Consider the following 18,821-nt stretch of genomic DNA (forward strand, 5'->3'; position numbering starts at 1 on the left):
ATCTAGGTAAATAGGTTCAGATCACTGTTATGTGCCCTTTGGAGGTTCAGAGCAGACCCCAGTATCCCCTGAATACCTGGGATGACAGTGTTCTTCTGACCCTGATTTCCTACTTCTCTTGATTGTGTTCCTCTATATGCTTTTGGCTTTTTTTCATATCTGCACTGACATAGACCCAGAAGCAGGCCAAAGCCCCGTCTTCCTCTCTTCTTTCCGAGTAACCAGAGGCTACTGGTCAAAGCAGAACTTAACTGAAGATGAGGAAAAGAGAGATCACAATATGCAATTGCATGCAGACAATTTAATGTCATAGTTCTGTTCTCAACAATTCTTCCATCCATCCCACAGCCAGTAATTTTTTTTAAAAGACCATGTTGCCCGTGCATCTCCTAGCTGACTGTCTCTTGATCCTCCTCTATCCACCTTCCTCCATTCTTTACCATTTATTTCCACTTCTCTCTTAGGAATAAAAAGATGCTCCTCCTGGTCTCTCGTGTGGAGTTGCTTTGGTATCTGCTGACACCCTTGGCTTCATCATCTCTCCTCTACTTAGAGTTTATTTCTTTTTCTACATGTAGGTCAGTTGCTTCTTCTTTAGTGGGAATAGTGGTCCAACCTGTTGAGATACTAACAGATATTTAACCCCTGCCACTTGAAAATCTGATTAGAACTTTGTGTGTGTATGTAATGTGATCCTGAGGAGGACAGGGAAGACATGGGTTGGCTTTTGTACGCTAAGCATCTCCTCCTCTTCCCTTTCAATGTATAGTCCTTTGAATAAAATTAGGATAAAGTTTCTGATTCTAGTAAGAGGTGGACTAAGAAAACCCGAAAATCCTCTAATTTTTATAAGCATGTAAAAGTGCTGAGTCAGAGAAGGCAATGGCAACCCACTCTAGTACTCTCGCCTGGAAAATCCCATGGATGGAGGAGCCTGGTAGGCTACAGTCCATGGGGTCACGAAGAGTCGGACATGACTGAGTGACTTCACTTTCACTTTTCACTTTCATGCATTGGAGAAGGAAATGGCAACCCACTCCAGTGTTCTTGCCTGGAGAATCCCAGGGACAGCGGAGCCTGGTGGGCTGCCATCTATGGGGTCGCACAGAGTCGGACATGACTGAAGCGACTTAGCAGCAGCAGCAGCAGCAGAAGTGCTGAGTAAAATAATTTTTTAAAAAATGTCTTTAAACCCGTAGTTAAACTTGCAGTAGAGGAGGAAACCCTGCAGGTGGTAGAAATGAAAGAGGAATTTAATATCAGTACAGCAGGCTGTAAAGATGCGTGCTGAGTCTGCAGCCATGCTCCGCGGGAGTGGCGCTGTTAATTCCATGGAATCTAGTAACATGTGTTTTAACATCTACCTGGGGAAGGGAGTTAAGGCCTTGGTCTGTGCAGGCTGGGAAGTTGGGGTGAGACTTCTGCCTGAACTTAGATTCTTAAAACATATGGCAGATCATGTTTTCCAAAAATATTTGCAGCTGTATCTCCCATCCCACATGCTCTTCTTATAGTGTGATGTTGACAAGCCTTCCACTGAGTTGTGAAACCCATGCCCCCTCCCCTTGAATATGGGTGGCCTGTAGCTGTGGTGGATATGTCGCTGTGTGACTTACAAAGTCCACCTGGGGCCTGGTGGGATGCTTGTTCTTGGAAGCTACTGTGTCTGAGACTATAGGTTTAGTTCTTTTGTATTAAAAAAACCTTGATTATTAGCGGGGCCTATGTCTTTGTACCTCCAAATAGAGTGCTGTCTTCAGGTTCTCTTGAAGCTTAGTATGATGATGTAACTAGTTCTGGTCAGTGAAGTGTAAGCAGAACTGTTGGGGTAGATTTCTGGAAACTTTCTTGAGGCTCTTGTGCTCCCTTTATTCATTTTCTTATTTATCCTTTCTCCACCATCCTGCGTGGAACACAAATAGGTTATCTAGAGCTCTAGCTGCCACCATGGGCCATAGGAATCATGATCACACCCAGAAAAAGATTTTGTGGAACAGAGATGATGTATCAGCCCTGAAATGCTTACCTCCAGATTTTATACAGCTGACCATAAACTTCTGTATTGGTTGATATTTTGGAATTTTGAGTCTCTGTTACTCAGATATATATTATCCTAGTAATGCATCTTCCAATAGACTGCATATTTCTCAATAGCATAATTAGAAGTCAGAAGACAAATTGAATATTTGTGAAATGATGAAGGAAAAGAACTTTGTCAATCTGGAATTCTATACTGAAAGAAACATTTAAGAGTGAAGCCAAAATAAAGACATTTTTCAGGCAAAGAAATTCCAAGAGAATTTGTTATACATATATCCTTTCTTGGGCTTCCCTGGTGGCTCAGATGGTAAAGAAATCCACCTGCAATGCAGGAGACCTGGGTTTGATCCCTGGGTTGGGAAGATTCCCTGGAGGAGGGCATGGCAACCCACTCCAGTATTTTTACTTGGAGAATCCCCATGGAAAGAAGCACCTGGTGGGCTACAGCCCACAGCATCGCAGAGTCAGACATGACTGAGCGACTAAGCAGAGCACACACATATTCTTACTTAGAGAACTGTTAAAAGATACATCTCAGGAAGAAGACAATTGAACCCAGAAACAAGAATGAATATAGAAAAAGTGATGACTCATGATTCTATATGTTTAATAGCTAAAAGTTAAAAAGAATATTGGGATTTTTAAAAAAAGCAGCTTTATTGAGATATAGTTCATATACCATAAGGTGCACCTGCTAAAAGTGTACAGTTTAGTGGCTTTTAGTACATTTGTGGAGTTTTGCAATTATCATCATAATCTAATTTTAGAAAACTTTTGTCACACCTAAAAGAAATCTTTTTTTTTGAATGGTTTGCATTTTTTATTTTTATTTTTTCTCCCAATTATTTTTATTAGTTGGAGGCTAATTACTTTACAATATTGTAGTGGTTTTTGCCATATATTGGCATGAATCAGCCATGGATTTACATGTGTTCCCCATCCTGAACCCCCCTCCCACCTCCCTCCCCATCCCATCCCTCTGGGTCATCCCAGTGCACCAGCCCCAAGCACTTGTCTCATGCATCCAACCTGGACTGGCGATCTGTTTCACACTTGATAATATACATGTTTCGATGCTGTTCTCTCAGATCATCCCACCCTCGCCTTCTCCCACAGAGTCCAAAAGTCTGTTTGAAATAAAAGCAAAAATAAACAAATGGGACCTAATGAAACTTAAAAGCTTTTGCACAACAAAGGAAACTATAAGCAAGGTGAAAAGACAGCCCTCAGATTGGGAGAAAATAATAGCAAATGAAGAAACAGATAAAGGATTAATCTCAAAAATATACAAGCAACTCCTGCAGCTCAATTCCAGAAAAATAAATGACCCAATCAAAAAATGGGCCAAAGAACTAAACAGACATTTCTCCAAAGAAGACATACAGATGGCTAACAAACACATGAAAAGATGCTCAACATCACTCATTATCAGAGAAATGCAAATCAAAACCTCAATGAGGTACCATTACACGCCAGTCAGAATGGCTGCTATCCAAAAGTCTACAAGCAATAAATGCTGGAGAGGGTGTGGAGAAAAGGAAACCCTCTTACACTGTTGGTAGGAATGCAAACTAGTACAGCCACTATGGAGAACAGTGTAAAAGAAATTTTCTGCCTGACAGCAGTCACTTTTAATTGAAACCCACACTCCCAGTTCTAGCATATCATGAATCTACTTTGTGTCTCCATATATTTGCCTATTCTAGCCATTGTATATAAATGGATTCATAGAATATATGGTCTTCTGTGATTGGCGTTTTTGACTTAACATAATGTTTTCAGGATTCATCCATCTTGTAGCATGTATCAGAATATCATTTCTTTAAATTGCTGAAAGATATTCCACAGTATGGATATTTTCTATTTCTTTTCGTTTGAGTTGATTCCACTGTGAATAATGTTGCTATGAATATTTGTGTTTAAGTTTTTGTGTGGGTTGTATGTTTTTATTCAGCTTGGATATATACCCAGGAGTGGAGTTGTTGGATCCTATGGTAACAATAATTTCAACATTTTGAGAAACTTCCCAGATCTTTTTCAAAGTGGCTAGATAATTTTATTCCTATCAACAAAATATGAGCGTTCTAGTTTTTCTGAATCTTCCCCTACACTTGTTATGGTTATTCTTTAAAATTTTAAACCTATTATGTTTATAATATGAACAACTTCATACAATATGAAGTTGTATCATATTGTATTTTGATTTCCATTTCAGTTCAGTTCAGTTGCTCAGTAGTGTCAGACTCTTTGCGACCCCATGGACTGCAGCACGCCAGCCTTCCCTGTCCATCACCAACTCCCAGGGCTTTCTCAAACTCAGGTCCATCGAGTTGGTGATGCCATCAAACCATCTCATCCTCTGTCATCCTCCTCTCCTCTTGTCTTCAGTCTTTCCCAGCATCAGGGTCTTTTCCAATGAGTCAGTTCTTCACATTAGGTGGTCAAAGTATTGGAGCTTCAGCTTCAGCATCAGTCTTTCCGATGAATACTCAGGGCTCATTTCCTTTAGGATTGACTGGTTTGATCTTCTAGCATTCCAAGAATTACTAATAGAGTTAAGCACCTTTTCATATGCTCTTGGGCTGTTTGTTTATCTTCTTTGGAGAGCTAGTTCATTTTTAAGAAAAAGGGCAGCATCCCATTTTTTGATTTTCTAGTTGAAGGAAATACAATAAGATGAAAAGAACATGCCAAACTTACTTATGAACCAAAATTAGAGGAAAACAGAGACCTCAAATGCAGCAGTTCCCAAACTGGACTCATCATCTTTATACAAGTTCCTACTCCCATGTTTCCTAACTGAATCGGTGCCATTTTGTTCATTAGTAACATCAACCAAAAACTTAGAAATCACATGTGTATCTCTCTTCTTCCTCACCAGTCATTACATTTACTGAATCCATCTCCTGAATTCTGTTTCCTTCAGATCCTTTCACTCCATTCTCTTTGCCACAGCTTTATTTTAGCCCCTTGTTTTCTCCTACCTAATAGATTCCACAGAGCCTCCATTTTCCTCTGTGAAGTCCGTTCTCTTCCCTGCCAGAAGACTCTTCCAAAAGCATAGCTTTTGGAATGACATAGCTGACTATGTCATTCTGCTTCTTAAAAGCCTTCAGATGTGCTTCTGGGAAGATGGAGTAGACATAATTTTTCTTGTTACTATAAGAAGAAATACAGCTGAAGCTAAGTGTAATGGAAAACTATGGTCATTTTATATGAAACAAACAAAAACCAAAGACTCTGAAAGATAAACAGAAGAAGCCAAACCAGCTAGAGATATTGGGACTTGGGAAATGACACGGTGAGTTTTCTGGGTTTTCTTTTTGCCTCATACATCTCATACTTGGAGTTGGAGAACCCATAAACCTGGAAATGCCAAAGGCCCAGACAGTAAAAGCCCCCTCCCCCCCCCAAAACCCTGCTGTCTTTATCCAAAGGACCAGGGAAGGGGCAGTCTAGTAAGGCAGAAAACTTTTAGATGCTAGCTAGACGCTCTACTCCAGCCAAACAGTACAGAAAAAACTGGGCCCCATCCTTATTGCTGCCAACAGTGGCTGGGGGTGTTGAACTAATGTCTCGCCTCACATGACTATCAGTGCCCTAACACCCCCACTATGGTGGTTTCAGAGAAGACCAAGTAGGGATCTGGCCAATAATAAGGCCTCTTCCCCACCATGGTATCAGTGGAGAACAAATGGGGAACATGGAGTTCCACTTCCAGTTGGTAATGAATCATCCATCTTCTTCCCTGTTGAGGTGACTAATGTCACAGGAGGCCTAGTGGAGAATCAGCACATCATAGATGACAAATGGTACAGATGCCATCCTCATCAGATGCTACTGGAAATCACATGAGACGCTGGAGTGCTCACCCTCTCCCAGCAGTAACAAATCTGCCTCTCTTCCTCAGAGCTCAAGGGAACTACAACAGTTAACAGAACTTAAAAAAAAAGAAGAACAAGGTGCAAAGAATCAATGTATTTGATTTTAAAAGAATGTGTAGCTATAGGAGGGCTTCCCAGGTGGTGCTAGTGGTAAAGAACCTGCCTGCCAATGCAGGAGACGCAGGAGATGCAGATTTGATCCCTGGGTCAGGAAGACCCGGGGGGCACAGCAACCATTCCAGTATTCTTGCCTGGAGCATCCCAAGGACAGAGGAGCCTGGTGGTCTACAGTCCAGAGGATCACAAAGAGTCAGACATGACTGAAGTGACCGAGCATGCACATAGCGGTAGAAATAAAGACTTGGTGGTACTGGTGAAAGGAGAGAGTTATAGATCAGTGGAACACAATAGAAAAGCCAGAAGTAGATCCATACAAATATGCCCAACTGATTTTTGACAAAAGTTAAAAAGTCATTTCGTGGAGATAATATAGTCAAATGGTGCTGGAGCTTGGGGGGCTGGACTATTTGGTTATTCATAGGCAAAAATTCAAATTTCAACCTATGTTTCAAAACTTAAAAACAAAAATAGGCTTCAATGTAAAAGGTAGTACTCTAAACAGAAAAAAGAGAAAATATTTGGAATGTAGGGCTAGGAAAGAAAGACTTGTTATTAAAAACATTGCCTATAACAGGAAAAAATGAATATGTTTGACTTCATCAACATAAAACCTTTCTTATGCCAAATTCTCTGTTAAGAAATTGAAAGGATAAGCTACAGTCAGAAAAGATTTGCAAATAATGCTACTATCCAAGAGAGTTCTGATATCTACAGTTCTCAAAACTCAAAAGTAAAAAAGTAAACAGTCCCTTTAGAGTATGACTTTCACCAAAGAAGGTATACAGATGGCAAATAAGCACTTGAAATAATGTTCAACATCATTAACCATTGCATGCATGTGTGCATGCTTAGTTGTTCACTCATGTCCTACTCTTTGCGACTGAATAGACTGTAGCTCACCAGGCTCCTCTGTCCATGGGATTCTCCAGACAAGAATACTGGAGTGGATTGCCATTCCCTTCTCCAGGGGGTCTTCTTGACCCAGGGGTCAAATCCTAGTCTCCTGCACTGCAGGTGGATTCTTTACCATCTGAGTCACCAGGGAAGCCCCGTTAGCCATTAGGGAAATGCAAATTAAAACCACAGTGAGAATGCCATTATACACCTAGCAGAATGGCTAAAGCAAAAATAGTGACCGCATCGAATCCTGGTGAGGATTTGATGAGAAATTTGACAGAGAAACCACATCATTCATATATTGCTGGTGGTACAACTATTCTGAAAAAGTTTGACTGTTACTTAAAAAAACTAATATACAACTACCATGTGACCCAGCAATTACACTCCTTGGAATTTATCCCAGAGAAATGAAGGTTAATATTCACATAAATATCTGTATATGTGATTTCACTTCTATTAGAATAGAAGTATAAAGGAAAAAGGGAAAAAAAAAAGATACAAGAGTTGGCGAGAATGTGGAGACATTAAAACACTTGTGCACTGTTAGTGGGAATGTAAGATGGTGTAGTTACTGTGGAAAGCACTTTGGTGGACTCTCAAAATATTAAAAATAGAATTACCATATGATCCAGCAATTCTGCTTCTGGATATATACCCAGGAGAATTGAAAACAAGGACTTGAACAGATATTTGACTCTCTTGTTTATAGCAGCATTATTCACAATAACCAAGAGGTAGAAGCAACCCAAATGTCTGTTAATGGATGAATCAGTCAGTCAGTTCAGTCATTCAGTCATGTCCGACTCTTTGCAGCCTCATGGACTGCAGCACGCCAGGCTTCCCTGTCCATCACCAACTCCCAGAGCTTGCTCAAACTCATGTCCATAGAGTCGGTGATGGCATCCATCCATCTCATCCTCTGTCGTCCCCTTCTCCTCCTACCTTCAATCTTTCCCAGCATCAGGGTCTTTTCCAGTGAGTCAATTCTTCTTATCAGGTGGCCAAAGTTTTGGAGCTTCAGCTTCAGCATCAGTCCTTCCAATGAATATTCAGGACTGCTTTCCTTTAGGATTGACTGCTTTGATCTCCTTGCAGTCCAAGGGACTCTCAAGAGTCTTCTCCAACACCACAGTTCAAGAGCATCAGTTCTTTGGTGCTCAGCTTTCTTTATAGTCCAACTCTTATATCCATACGTGACATAGCTTTGACTAGATGGAGCTTTGTTGGCAAAATAATGTCTCTGTTTTTTAATATGCTGTGTACGTTGGTCATAGCTTTTCTTCCAAGGAGCAAGCATCTTTTAATTTCATGGCTGCAGTCACTATCTGCAGTGATTTATGAACCCAAGAAAATAAAGTCTCTCACTGTTTCCATTGTTTCTCCATCTATTTGCCATGGAGTGATGTGGCCGGATGCTATGATCTTAGTTTTTTGAACGGATGAATAGATAAACAAAATATGGTAAGTACATCCAGTGGAATTATTATTCATTCATGAAAGGGAAGGAAATTCTGGCATATGCTGTGACATGATTAACCTTGAGGACTTTATGCTGAATGAAATGAGCCAGTCACAAAAAGATAAATGCTGTGTGATTCTAGTTATATGAAGTATCTAGAGTAGTCAAAGTCATAGAGATACAAAGTGGAGTCATGGATGCCAAGGACTCAGAGGAGGGGAGAATACTGTTTTAATGGGTACACAGCTTCAGTTCTGCAAGATGTAAAGAATTCTGGAGATGGTTTCTGGTGATGGTTTACAACAATGTGGATGTACTTAGCACCACTGAACTGTATACTTAAACATGATTAAGATGGTAAATTTTATGTTATATGCATTTACTACAATTTAAAAACCCTGTACATGAATATTTATAAAAATTCTATCCATAATAACCTCAAGTTGGAAACAACTCAGATGTATTTATCCAGTGGTTGATTAAACAGAATGTGGTGTGTTCATATCTTGTAATACTATTCAGCAAGAAAAAGAACAAATTATTGCTACATGTAACAACCTGGATGAATCTCCAGAGGAGATGCTGAGCAAAATAGCCAACCCCCAAAGTTATAAATTCCATGTGTATAGCTTTCTTGAAATGACAAAATTATAAACGGAGAACGGATTAGTGGTTGCTGAGAGTTAAAGAGGGAGTGAGGTGGGGTGGAAGTGGGTATGGCTATAAATGGGCAGCATGAAGGATACTGGTGGTGATGACAGTGTTCTGCATCTGTGTCAACGTCTACCATTGCAACAAAAAGAATTGTATATCTAGGAATAAACTTACCTAAGGAGACAAAAGAACTATACACAGGAAATTATAAGACACTAATGAAAGAAATCAAAGATGACATAAACAGATGGAGAGATCTTCCATGTTCCTGGGTAGGAATAATCAATATCATGAAAATGACTGTACTACCAAATGCAATCTACAGATTCAATGTGATCCCTATCAAATTACCAATGGCATTTTTCATAGAACTGGAGCAAAAAATTTCACAATTCATATGAAAACACAAAAGACCCCGAATAGCCAAAACTATCTTGGGAAAGAAGAATGGAGCTGGAGGAATCAACCTTCCTGACTTCAGATCATACTACAAAGCTACAGTCATCAAGACAGTATGGTACTGGCACAAAAACAGAAATATAGACCAATGGAACAAGATAGAAAGCCCAGAAATAAACCCATGCACCTGTGGGTACCTTATTTTTGACAGAGGAGGCAAGAATATACAATGGGGCAAAGACAGCCTCTTCAATAAATGGTGCTGGGAAAACTGGACAGCTACATGTAAAAGAATGAAATTAGAACACTTCCTAACACCATACACAAAGATAAACTCAAAATGGAGTAAAGACCTAAATGTAAGACCAGAAACTATAAGACTCTTAGAGGAAAACATAGGCAGAACACTCGATGACATAAGTCAAAGCAAGATCCTCTATGACCCACCTCCTAGAGTAATGGAAATAAAAACAAAAGTAAACAAGTGGGACCTGATTAAACTTAAAAGCTATTACACAGCAGAGGAAACTATAAGCAAGGTGAAAAGACAGCCCTCAGAATGGGATAAAATAATAGCAAATGAAACAACTGACAAAGGATTAATTTCCAAAATATACAAGCAGCTTATACAACTCAATGCCGGAAAAACAAACAACCCAATCAAAAAGTGGGAAAAAGACCTAAACAGACATTTCTCCAAAGAAGACATACAGATGGCTAACAAACACATGAAAAGATGTTCAACATCACTTATTATTAGAGAAATGCAAATTGAAACTACAACGAGATATCACCTCACATCGGTCAGGATGGCCCTCATCAAAAAGTCTACAAACAATAAATGCTGGAGAGAGTGTGGAGAAAAGGGAACATTCTTGAGCTGTTGGTGGGAATGTAAATTGATACAGCCACTATGAAAGACAGTATGGAGACTCCTTAAAAAACTAGGAATAAAACCACCATATGACCCAGCAACCCCACTCCTAGGCATATACCCTGAGGAAACCAAAACTGGAAAAGACACATGTATCCCATTGTTCATTGGAGCACTATTTACAATAGCTAGAACATGGAAGCAACCTAGCTGTCCATCAACAGATGAATGGATAAAGAAGTTGTGGTACATATACACAATGGAATATTACTCAGCTATAAAAAGGAACACATTTGAGTCAGTTCTGATGAAGTGGATGAACCTAGAACCTGTTACAGAGAGTGAAGTGAGAAAGAGAAAGATAAATACCATATTCTAACACACATGTATGGAATCTAGAAAAATGGTACTGAAGAATTTATTTATAGGGCAGCAGTGGAGAAATATACATAGAGAATAGACTTATGGACATGGGGAGAGGGGAGGAGAGGGTGGAAAGAGTAACATGGAAACTTATATTACCATATGTAAAATAGATAGCCAACGGGAATTTGCCATATGGCTCAGGAAACTCAAACAGGGGCTCTGTATCAACCTAGAGGAGTGGGAAGGGGAGGGAGATGGGAGGGAGGTTCAAAAGGGAGGGATATATGTATACCTATGGCTGATTCACATTGAGGTTTGACAGAAAACAACAAAATTCTGTAAAGCAATTATCCTTCAATTAAAAAATAAATGAAATTTAAAAAGCAACTCTGTGATGACCTAGAGGAGTGGGATGAGGGATGGGAGGGAGGCTCTAGAGGGAGGGGATATATGTATACATATAGCTGATTCATTTTATTGTACAGCAGACTCTAACACAACATTTTAAAACAATTATACTCCAACTAAAAAAAAAGATGAAAAAAACAACAAAAGCTGGTCAGAGGCACCTTTATTATAAACCCTGGTCTGAGCCTCAGGACAAAATAGTCACTCCCTCATTTGTTTGTTATCTATACACTTCTACACAGTTATTACTTGCTATCATATTAGTATGATATATTATCTATATTATAAATAACTGTTTTATCTATTTATTTATTTGTCTGTGCCAGGTCTTAGTTGTAGCATATGGGATTTAGTTTGCTGATCAGGGATAGAACCCAGGGCCCCTGCATTGGAAGCATGGAGTCTTAATCACTGGACCACTTGGGAAGTCCCTATAAATAGCTTTTTATTGACTGTCTCTCTACTAGATTTGAGTTACTTGAAGGCAGAAATTATGCCTTGCCAGACAGTGTATAATAAATGTTCAATAAATATTTGTTCAGTTTGACTGAAAGCAGAGTGAATGGGAATGTTCTGGATCTGTAACTGTTGGTCCTTCAGTGGACCGGAACCTCGTGGTCCGGAGTCTACGATGAGAAAGTGAAAGAAGGAAAGAGGCTAATATTCCCTGGGTTACGCAGCCAGCTTTCGCGTTCCAGGGAATCAGCCAGAAATAGAGAGATAAAGAGAAAGAGAGGAAGAGAAAGAAAGAGAGACACGGGGACCAAAGCTCTGATGGAGCAAAGGTGTTTTAATCAACATGGTGTGGGCATATATACTGTCTTACAAGGTAGTTATTCTCAGCAAAGATAAAGATTAAAATTCCAGACTTACAAAACACAAGGGGATCCCTATTAAAGAGAGAAGAGGGTACTTATCACCATAATGAGAAACTAACAAAGGAAATGCCTGGATTCCTCAGCCCTGGGAAAGGCGTGCCTCTCCTCTTAATTCCTGAATATTCAGGAATTAATAAGGACCAAAGGATTCCTGACAGATCCAAAACAGCACACAGGAAGCCTCCTGTAAAATGCTTTCTGACACTGTAACAATTCCAAACAAGGGGAGAAATCCCACTCATTGCCTGGACAGCTCTTAGGGATGCAAAGTCAGTTACCTCACTAGAAAGAAGTCAGATGCATTTTAACTTACAGGACTCCCATGATTTTCCAGTCACAACTTCCTGTGATGCCTTCTTTTTCAACAAATATTTATGGAGCACCTGTTGTGTGCCAAGTACTGTGTCAGCTCCCCCTCCTTTGACAGTGCAGTGGTTCCTGCCATAGTGTCATTAGGCCCTGGCTAAGTCTTGGGCTGAAGCCCAGGGTGGACACCTATGGCCTATAGGACTGTGAAATGCGCAATTCCAAGGACATCATCCTGCAAACTCAGCTATGAACAGCTCCTCCTGCATCTGTACAGTCCTGGAGACTCTGTTGAAATTCTCATGCTCACAGCTGCAGTTCTTGGAACTTGTGAAAGAATTGCTTAGGTTCCAAGTCAGTAAATTTTATGAAGCTAAGTTCCCTAATACAGAGCAGGATAAGAAGAGAGGTCAAGATGTAATGCCAATTGGGTGAGAAGCTGAAGAAAACTCTTACATGATACAATTAAAACACGTGGAAGAAAAGATTGATGAGAGATTCATTCATATTTTAAATACAGTTTTACAGCCTCAGAAGCAGATATCTAAGAAGCAGATAAAAAAAGTTAACCTTGAAGGACATTTTGAGTGCAGGAATGTAAACATGAGTGGATCACAGTTCTTTCCCTAAAGGAGCCAGATGATCCATTGTTCTTACTTTATTACCAGCAATGGCTAGTTTGGGCCAAAATTAGAAAGAGTTCTTCTCTGTGACTAATAAATATGCTTCTGTTTTTCTGGAACTCTCAATTAAAACTCCAGATCTCCAAGCAATTACTTCAAACATTCATATTTTTGATCATAGTATACATACTAGTTACACATGTTGCAAAGAGTCAGATGTGACTTAGTGACTAAACAAACAACAAGGATGAACGTGGCACATTGTTCCAAGTGCTCAGAACACTTTCCTATGTGTTGAAAGTGACTGAATTCATTCCCACCAAGTTTTTATAATGAGATTAAAAAATCAATCCTGGAACTTCCCAAAGGAATACTAGGCAGATTTACAAATGAATCATCCAGCAGATGGTAAGACTTGGATTTTGCATGCTTTGCAGACATTAGCATACTTCAAGGTAGTTATGCATTGAAAAAATTTTACTCAATTATGGGGGGTGGTGATGGTGTCTGAATTAATGATAGTCTAAATTATAGAAAACTTAAAAAAATACTCTCTTCTAATTCTCAAACTTCTAAGTTACCCTAACCATTAACAAAGTGTTTGTCAAGTAGACTTCACTCTTAATAGATAAAGTTTCTCTTTTAATTAGCATACTAAATGAATGCTGTCAAAGTTCTTGAAAACAGTCTCCTTTTAATCTTGTCTACATCATTACTCTGCTGAACAGACTCATTCTTTTGATGTGTGGCAAAGAATAATCGAGAAATTTCCTCTTGGAATTGATGGTCTCACTCTATAGTGATCCACTGCACCACATGAATTTCTAAATAGACTTTGAAAATTATGTAGGAGCTGTGTCCATCAATTGGGTAAAGACAAATGCAAGGCTTTGCTTTGAAGCAGGTTGGGCCCTGTTCTTACTGTTCTCTTTAGGCTTGGGTTATGTATTACTTATTGTGAAAACTAGCTGTTTGCATATGAATGTCAGTCTTAACTCTTGGTTCTTTCTGCTGAGTTTATCTGGCAGCCCAGATGAAATTCACTCAGTCATGTCCGACTCTTTGTGACCCCATGGACTATACAGTCCATGGAATTCTCCAGGCCAGAATACTGGAGTGGGTAGCCGTTCCCTTCTCGGGGGATCTTCCTAATCCAGGGATTAAACCCAGGTCTCCCACACTGCAGGCGGATTCTTTACCTGCTGAGCAACCAGGCAGCCCAGGTAGATAGTGAATGAAACCTAGAGTGACGTACATGCCTTGCCTTTTAGGAAACAAGTTCTGTATCAATCTTTTTGCATTGCAGAATGGTTAAACTAAGGTCAAACCCCCTCCCCCCACCTCCAAATTATGAAGAACTAGGGAAATTAAACCCCATCCTAGAGACTGAGGGAAAAAGTAGACTTCTGAAAAATGATTTAATATAGAAACTAAAAGAAAAAATGTAAATGCTATTTTGCATTCTTCATAAGAGGCAAAAGACACAGTCCCTATGATAAGAGCAGAAAGCTGTTAAGAAGAAAAGCAGGCTGATTTTTAATTGAGATGCAAAAAGTAACAATGCAAAGAAAGTAAATATGAAACATAGGAATTAAAATCTATGCTGAAGTGTAGGAATGACCCTGTAAAGATTTTAATCAGTGATTGGAAGACAAACGTGAGAAATGGTGTGTCAGACTACAGATGAAAGGGATGAAGAACTGAAAACGAGAAAAGATAGTAGTAGGAGGTCAGAGAAGGAAAAAACCTACACAAATTAATGAATCATAGATATTTTGAGACTGAAGCCATTCAACTGGAACAGAAGCAGTAATCAAAGATAAAGTTGAAGGCAGCTTGCCTGAACAGAAAAAAGTAAGGTTTGAGTCTGCATATTGAAAGGGCTTCTGTTCGAGAAAAAAATTAAAAAATCAATGAAAGTAACCCACAATTACATATATACTAGCAAAATTTTTGAGATACAAAGATAAAGAAGAATATCTGCCTATAAAGGAAAAGCAACCACTGTCAGCTTGGTTCCTAATTCCCTTTTACAGCATATAAACAGCTGAAGATAATTGAGAAATTGTTCCGAGTTTAATGTAAATTCAATAAATCTGTACCTAAGCTGTTGTTCATGTGTATCTCATTAACCAACATGTCATTCCTGGAAAGAATTATTTTAGGATGTACTTAAGCGAACTGAAACGTGAATCAAAATAAATTCTGTAGAGCTGTCCTGTTTCATAAAATGTAGCTGTTGAGCACTTGAAATGTGGCTAATCCTGAGATCTGTAAGTATAAAATACACATTGGGTTTTAAAGAAAAAAGGAATAACACAAGAATCTCATTAATCACTTTATATAGGTTACTTGTTTAAATATAATATTTTGGATTTATTGACTTAAAGAACATAATTTATTGAATTAATTTTACCTGTTTGACTTTAATAAATATAGCTACCAGAAAATTTAAAATTATACACGTGGCTTCTCTGTGTTGGACAGTGCTGCTCTAGATGATAAATTATTATGTTAAAGAACTGTTGAGCACCAAAACCAGGTAATTGTATCCTTAAGTCCAAAGTTAAGGATAAACAAAGTTGGAAGGCAAAATGTAATGTTAAGCAAAGTTCTTAACAGTGGAACTTCTTAATATTAAAATAACAATTTAGAAATAAAATATAAAAATTCATATAACATCAGTGAAAGAGAACAGAAGAATTTGAAGGCTACTTTTTTGTTGTTGTTGTTGATAGGTAAGAAGTGGATTTAGTCAGAGAGAAGTACACTTCACAGACAGAGTGTGGGCCATTGCAGAGGGCAAGTGCAGAGGCCTCAAAAAGTGGCATAGTTAGCTTTTATGGGAGAAGGCAATGGCACCCCACTCCAGTGCTCTCGCCTGGAAAATCCCATGGATGGAGGAGCCTGGTAGGCTGCAGTCCATGAGGTCGCTAAGAGTTGGACACGACTGAGCGACTTCACTTTCACTTTTCACTTTCATGCATTGGAGAAGGAAATGGCAACCCACTCCAGTATTCTTGCCTGGAGAATCCCAGGGACGGGGGAGCCTGGTGGGTTGCCGTCTATGGGGTCACACAGAGTCAGACACGACTGAAGTGACTTAGCAGCAGCAGTAGCAGTAGCTTTTATGGGCTGGGTAATTTCATAGGCTAACAAGTGGGAGGATTATTACTAAGATCACAGACCTGGGTGTCAGGACCCAATAAAGTTCAGGTTCTTGATGTCTCATTACAGAAAGAATTCCGTGAGAGACAAAGTGATAGGTAAGAAGTGGATTTATTCAGAGAGAAACACACTCCACAGACAGAGTGTGGGCCATCACAGAGAATGAGTTCAATGGCCAGGAAGGCTAATTTAGTCATATCATACAGGCAGGAGTAATAGAAACTGGGTTGTTATTGATGTTGACAGTAAGATAATAAGAGAAAAAGAATATAAGAATGTATATTTTTAAATTTAAAGATAACTGTCGGCACGTGGGCTCCGGGGCGATGGAGGGGGCAATGCAGACTGAATCGAAGATCCGGGCTGATTCTGGGACAGAGCACGGCCCTCGGGGCCCCGGCTGTAGCCTCCGGCACTTTGCCTGCGAACAGAACTTGTTATCCCGGCCTGATGGCTCTGCCTCTTTTCTGCAAGGGGATACCTCCGTCCTGGCCGGCGTGTACGGGCCAGCCGAGGTGAAGGTTAGCAAAGAGATCTTCAACAAGGCCACGCTGGAAGTGATCCTGAGGCCGAAGACTGGTCTGCCTGGCGTAGCGGAGAAGAGCCGGGAGCGGCTGATCAGAAACACATGCGAAGCGGTGGTACTGGGAGCGCTGCACCCCTGAACCTCCATAACTGTGGTGCTGCAGGTCGTTAGCGATGCTGGCTCTCTCCTGGCCTGTTGCCTGAATGCTGCCTGCATGGCCCTGGTGGACGCCGGTGTGCCCATGCGGGCCCTCTTCTGTGGGGTCACTTGTGCTCTGGACTCTGATGGGACCCTCATGCTAGACCCTACTGCTAAACAGGAAAAGGAGGCGCGGGCAGTCCTGACCTTTGCTCTTGACAGCGTGGAACGGAAGCTGCTGATGTCCACTACCAAGGGGCTCTACTCCGATGCCGAGCTCCAGCAGTGCCTGGCTGCGGCCCAAACTGCCTCCACACACGTCTTCCGCTTCTACCGGGAATCGCTGCAGAGGCGTTACTCGAAGAGCTGAGGCAAGCCAGGGCAGGCCGCCCCTCCCGCCACCTCCAGCGTCAAAGAAGCCAGCAGGCCGGCCCTGGCGAGAAAAGAGTGGCTATAGCCAGCCCCCTGGGCATGGGGGACGGGCACAGACCCCACCCCACTCCAGGAAGACACTGGTAGGGTAGTGCATTCACTGAATGAAGCTACTCATTCTAACAGCCCCATGAAGCCGAGACTGCAGTTAGAGTGTGCAAAGCCTGCTGGGTGCTAAGGCCTCAGCAGTGAACGAGGCCCAGGTTCGAGGAACGGTGAGGTGATAGACAAATAACGGTAGTGTGTGTTGGATGGTGGGTGCTATTTAAAAAATAAAACAATACAAAAATTAAAAAAAAAAAAAAAGATAACTGTCATAGTTTACCAATTATTACAACTATGTATTATTTCAATAAATAAAGACATCACTTTGCAGACAAAGGTCTGTATAATCAAGGCTATGGTCTTTTCAGTGGTCATGTACAGTTGTGAGCCTTGGGCTTTAAAGAAGGCAGAGTGCTGAAGAATTGATGCCTTTGAACTGTGGTGCTGTAGAAGACTCTTGAGAGTCCCTTGGACAGCAGGGAGATCAAACCAGTCAATTTTAAAGGAAATCAACCCTGAATACTCACTGGAAGGACTGATGCTGAAGCTGAAGCTCCAGTGTTTTGGCCACCTGCTGCAAACAGCCGACTCGTTGGGAAAGACCCTGATGGTGGGAAAGATTGAGGGCAGAAGGAGAAGAGGGCCTCAGAAGATGAGATGGCTAGATGGCATCACCAATGGAATGGACATGAACTTGGGCAAACTCTGAGAGATGGTGAGGGACAGGGAGGTCTGAAGTGCTGCAGTCCATGGAGTCATGAAGAGTCGGACATGACTGGGCAACTGAACAACAGCATTATTTCAAAAGGCAAAACTAAAACAAAAAAATGATAAGCAAGAATGTTTCAGGCAAGCACAAGGAAAAATGAGATAACTATGGCAGTGTTGAACTTTGTGAAAAGCAGAACTCAGGAAATAAAGAGCTGAGTCATTTTCTATTGATAAAGGTTGTAGTCCACAATGCAGATGTGATAGCTGTATACCTTGTTTTCTACACACAGAGTGAATCTTTTCTTTAAATACAGTGCCCATGAAATAGTTACAAAAATTACCCTGTGTTGGATGACTGATGAACATCAGTAAATAACCTAAAGCAAGATTTGATTACATAGAGCATAATCTCTGACTATATTGTTATAAAATATAGAAAGTAAAAAGAAAAAATTAGTTAAAGAAGGAGGGAAAAAAAGGAACAAAGAAAAAAGGAAAACAGAAGAAAGAAGAAAAGCCAAGACGCTTACATGACAACAACCAAAAATACTTTAACCATTTGAAATACGTTTTCAGAAACAGTCAACTTCTGGGTCAAAAAAGAAAATAAAAATTTTCATTGCAGGCTTCTTAGAAAGGATAGTCAATGGGAAGTTGGCATGCCAAAACTGGTGACCTGTACCAAAGCTATAGATACAAATACTCTGCTGAAAAAAAATTAAGGAAAAAAGAGGAATATAAACTTATTCAAAGTAGAGGGAATGAAAATGTAAACCTAAAAGCAAAAACAAATGAATTAGAAATGAGAAAAGCAGTAGAATGTATAGATTCATGAGCCAGCTCCTTAAGGCAACGAAAGTAACCTTGAGAACGGCACTTTCCAGAAAGCC

The 18,821-nt window shown here is 40.3% G+C and overlaps 2 protein-coding genes across 8 annotated transcripts in view; both read left to right on the forward strand.

Moving 5' to 3' along the window:
- Positions 1-18,821, forward strand: part of PDE1C (phosphodiesterase 1C) — a 517,220-nt gene that overhangs the window by 83,457 nt on the left and 414,942 nt on the right. The gene's annotated exons all lie outside the window — the stretch shown is intronic.
- LOC122674047 (exosome complex component RRP46-like) lies at positions 16,406-17,464 on the forward strand. The gene has a single exon (XM_043872072.1). It carries the CDS (start codon positions 16,406-16,408, stop codon positions 16,742-16,744), a length of 339 nt encoding a protein of 112 aa, XP_043728007.1. The 3' UTR covers positions 16,745-17,464.

Source organism: Cervus elaphus, chromosome 18, assembly GCF_910594005.1.
Source record: "Cervus elaphus chromosome 18, mCerEla1.1, whole genome shotgun sequence".
Taxonomy (NCBI): Eukaryota; Metazoa; Chordata; class Mammalia; order Artiodactyla; family Cervidae; genus Cervus; species Cervus elaphus.

Coding starts and splice junctions, on each gene's coding strand:
- LOC122674047 (XM_043872072.1), top strand. CDS start 16,406: ATGGAGGGGGCAATGCAGACTGAATCGAAGATCCGGGCTGATTCTGGG.